The sequence below is a fragment of the Octodon degus genome, unplaced genomic scaffold, assembly GCF_000260255.1.
Source record: "Octodon degus isolate 3935 unplaced genomic scaffold, OctDeg1.0 scaffold00265, whole genome shotgun sequence".
Taxonomy (NCBI): domain Eukaryota; kingdom Metazoa; phylum Chordata; class Mammalia; order Rodentia; family Octodontidae; genus Octodon; species Octodon degus.
The window spans coordinates 2,469,865-2,473,635 of NW_004524841.1; the positions used below are offsets into that span (position 1 = coordinate 2,469,865).

At 37.2% G+C, this 3,771-nt stretch overlaps 1 protein-coding gene across 1 annotated transcript in view; it reads right to left on the reverse strand.

Annotated features, from left to right (window-relative positions):
- Positions 1–2,367: 2,367 nt before the first annotated feature.
- LOC101588994 (pinin) overlaps positions 2,368–3,771 on the reverse strand; it is a 7,938-nt gene continuing 6,534 nt past the window's right edge. The window contains exon 10 of the mRNA XM_004646349.3: positions 2,368–3,768. Within this exon, the coding sequence (XP_004646406.1) occupies positions 3,441–3,768 (328 nt within the window). The 3' untranslated portion in view covers positions 2,368–3,440. The remainder of the gene's footprint in view (positions 3,769–3,771) is intronic.

Consider the following 3,771-nt stretch of genomic DNA (forward strand, 5'->3'; position numbering starts at 1 on the left):
AAAAGACGAAGTTCTTGCTACTGTGGAGCTTGCATTCCACTGGGAAGCAGATAACAAAAATGTAACTGTCCAAAGTAGTTCTATTGTTTCTCAAAAAAATTATGGGAAAAAAAAAACCAAAGTAGTTCTAAATGTTTTAAAAATAGAAGAGAAACATTAATAGTGAAGGCAGGGAGTGGCAGCTATCACACACAGGGTCTTCAAATGGCAAGAAGAGGGGTTGCAGCCATTTCAGTATCACTCTATACTCTTTTTGAAAACACTCTCAGCTAACTTAAGTTTATTTCTACCAAGCTGCAGCCTCCCTGATTATTGTTTGGAAGGAGAGGTCCCTAACCATATAGATAGCCAACAGGTTTTCTACAGTATTATCTCAGCTGGGTGGGGTAATACATGCCTATTATCCCAGCACTTATGAACCTGAGGAAGGAGGACTGCTTTGAGTTTAAGGACAGCCTAAATCACCCTGCCTCAAAACAAAACAAAAAACACAAAAAATCAAAAAAACAAAAACAAAAACAAAAAATCTCAAAAAAACAAAGAAAGAAAAATGGCTACATCAGTTCTAACTTCATGAAAAAAAAAAAAAAAAAGTACTTTAAGCCTGAAAACATGACTTATTCTAATAACATCACTAATTCTTTATACACTTTTAACAGTAGTAGGGATCCTGCCCGTAGCTTCAGCATGCTAGACAACTGTTCAGCCAAGTCACTACTTCCCTGACGTTAGTACTTTTCCTTTTAAATGTCAAGACAGTGCTTTAGGGCCAGGGAAATAGCTCAGTGGAATAAGTGCTTGCCTGACAAGTGCAAGGCCCTGAGTTCCACCAAAAATAAATAAATAAATAAATAAATAAATAAATAAATGAATGATGGAAGCTTCTACTTTGTAGGTAAACAAGTCCATGTTCTCTGTGTTCCACAAAATACAACTGGAACCATCAAAATATCTAGAACTTTAATTTAAAAATTAATTTAATTAATTTCCATGGTCCGGCATCATGGCACATGCCTAAAATCCCAGCACTTAGAAGAGTCTAAGGCAGGAGGATCACTATGAGTTTCAGGCCACCCTGAGCTACATGAACAAGTCCAGCTTGCAATATACACTGCAAGGCTGTCTCAAAAAAAGAAAAAGCAAAAACGAAAATAGAGGAACAGCCCCTTGGCAGAGTGATTACAACACATGCAAGGCCCTGAAACTGACCCACAACACATAAAAAGTTTTGTGTGAAGATTGAACACAGAACCTCAGGCATCTAAGCAAATAACTCTACCAGTGAGCTACACTACTCCTATAGAAAAGATTTTTTAGTATAGTTAAAGATTTTTTTGAACCAGGTTAAGTTCAGTCAAGGACTTGGTAGTAAGGAATGATCCTAGGGCCTTAATACCAAGTACATCCCCAGAGCTACTTCTGAAGACAAGGTCTTACACTGTCTTCCACAGTGCTAGGATTATAGGCCTGGGCATTAAAGCCGATGGTCATCCTTTTAAACTACCTTGCTTCTTGTTGTGACACACAGGGAAGAACATTTCACTGTAGTAGTATGCACTGTATACCTCTGGGATATAGGTGGCTCTGCAGTTCTGTTCATTTACTGTTTTAACAATCACTCCAAAGATACTTTTTGGGGCCGGGGAGATGGCTCAGTAGAATAAGGGCCTGCCTGGCAAGCACAAGGGCCCGAGTTCCATCTCCAGTTCCACAAAAAAATAAAATCAAAAATTCTTTTTGAATTAACCACTAAGAAGAATATATGCAGTGTATTATTTGTTGAAAAAAAAATAAAAAAAAAATTCTTTTCGGTTTTTTAATACAGGGTCTAGGACTGGGGAGATAGCTCAGTGGAATAAGTGCTTCCCTGGCAAGCGCAAAGACCTGAGTTCAATTAACGGTTCTGCAAAAAAAACAAAACAAAACAGGGTCTAATTATGTAATTGAGGTTGGTCTCAAAAACTTGCAGTCATCTTCCTGCCTCTGCCCCAGTGAGTGCTGGGATTACAGGTATGTACCACACTCACTCAGCAAAAAAAGGATTTTTAAAGAGTTGTTAATGTTTGTCTACAGTTACATAAGGGAACCATTTATACCTTTTCGTGTGTGTGGTGCTGGTGATTAAGTTTCATGTCTTCAATGGTGTTAGGCACTCTACTGAGCTATGTCCCTACAAGTGAGCTGTACAGACACAAAAACTGGAAATGGTTGTTCACATTTTCACTGTATCCATTTACTTGTCTAGAGAAAACAGATTGCTGAAAATCAAGCCTAACGCTACATTAATGAACTCTAAGGCCATTGACAATTTAAGTGCTCTCTCATACAAAGCATCAAAAAGTTAATACAAGTACTAGTCTTAAGCAATCACAGAAGTCTAAGCCACATTTATTTGCACATGTATAGTAATGGGCAACAGACACTCAAAGTTCATACAAATTCATAAAACGACAAAGTTAATAATCACTTGGTACACTTGTGTGCTATCTTGCTTACATATTCAAGTATAGATGAACTTCCTTCATTTTGTAAACTTTCATACAATACTTCCTTAGATGAAAAAATCCTTGAAACCACAGATTGGCATGTTTCAGTTAGAGCCAACACAAAGGGTAAGATGAGACCACAAATGCAAAAACCAAAAGATTAGAAGATACTGTACTTCTACCTCCTTCCCCTAGAAAGTGACTTTAACAGTTTATATATGCTGTTATCACACAAGTAACCATGAAGACAAAAGAACGATGCCCCCATAATTAGGAAGAAAATGACAACCAAATCATCGTTTTTATCTACCAACCATATGGTTTAAGAAAACAAGAAAATGCTCAGATTAAAACAAGGGAAATTAGGAAATAGTAAATGATCTTTAAGGAGAACCATTCCCTCACAGCCACAAAGACTTGATTCCGATAACTCAAAAATGTACTGTCTGAGGCAAGTTAAGTGAGGAAACCTCAGTAACATTCTGTGTTTAGCATCTAACGATAAAAGCTGAAAATGTATCAAGAGGTTATTTAGTATACAAGTGTCAACAAGGACATCTCAAAAATAATGAAAGAAATGCACATTTATTTCTACAAAAGCAATATATGATACAGAATTACAGTAGAAGGGAACAAGACTTAAAGATTTACCTATTAAAATATACAGATTCTTACTGAAGAGTATGATATTTAAAAAAGATGACAAGGGATGTTAATCTTTTTTATTATTATTATTTATACATATTTTGGAACCTCACATAATTTTGATAAATAACTCTTACAAAATTATGCAAAAAGTACAAGAATGTCTGGTAAACAAACAGTCTGTATTTTCCAAAAAGATTTTTTACAACATGCATTTCTTAAGGCAGCATCCTCCTTACAAGGAAAGGTAATCCTTTTACTCATCAAATCTTCTGCTGCGAATAGGCTAAGAAAGCCTGGATTCTTCCATTAACGCCTTTTGTCTTTCCTGTCTGATTTTCGGTCTCTTTCACTTCTTGAAGATCTTTTGCCTGATCGACTACTCTCTGATATAGACCTCTTTCTGTCAGAGCGGGAATTCTTATCCTTCGATCCTTTTGCATCCCTACTACTCCCACCTTTGGAAGATTTGTGACTTCTTTCTAGTCCTGAAGTATCCCTCCGCTTCCGATCCACGCTCCTTCTGTGCTTCCTATCTCTATTATGTCCCCGGCCTCTGCTCCGACTTCTACTGTCACTACTACTAGTAGTGCTGCTGCTACTATCTCTGCTGCTGCTCCCAGTCGTGCTGGAGCTGCTG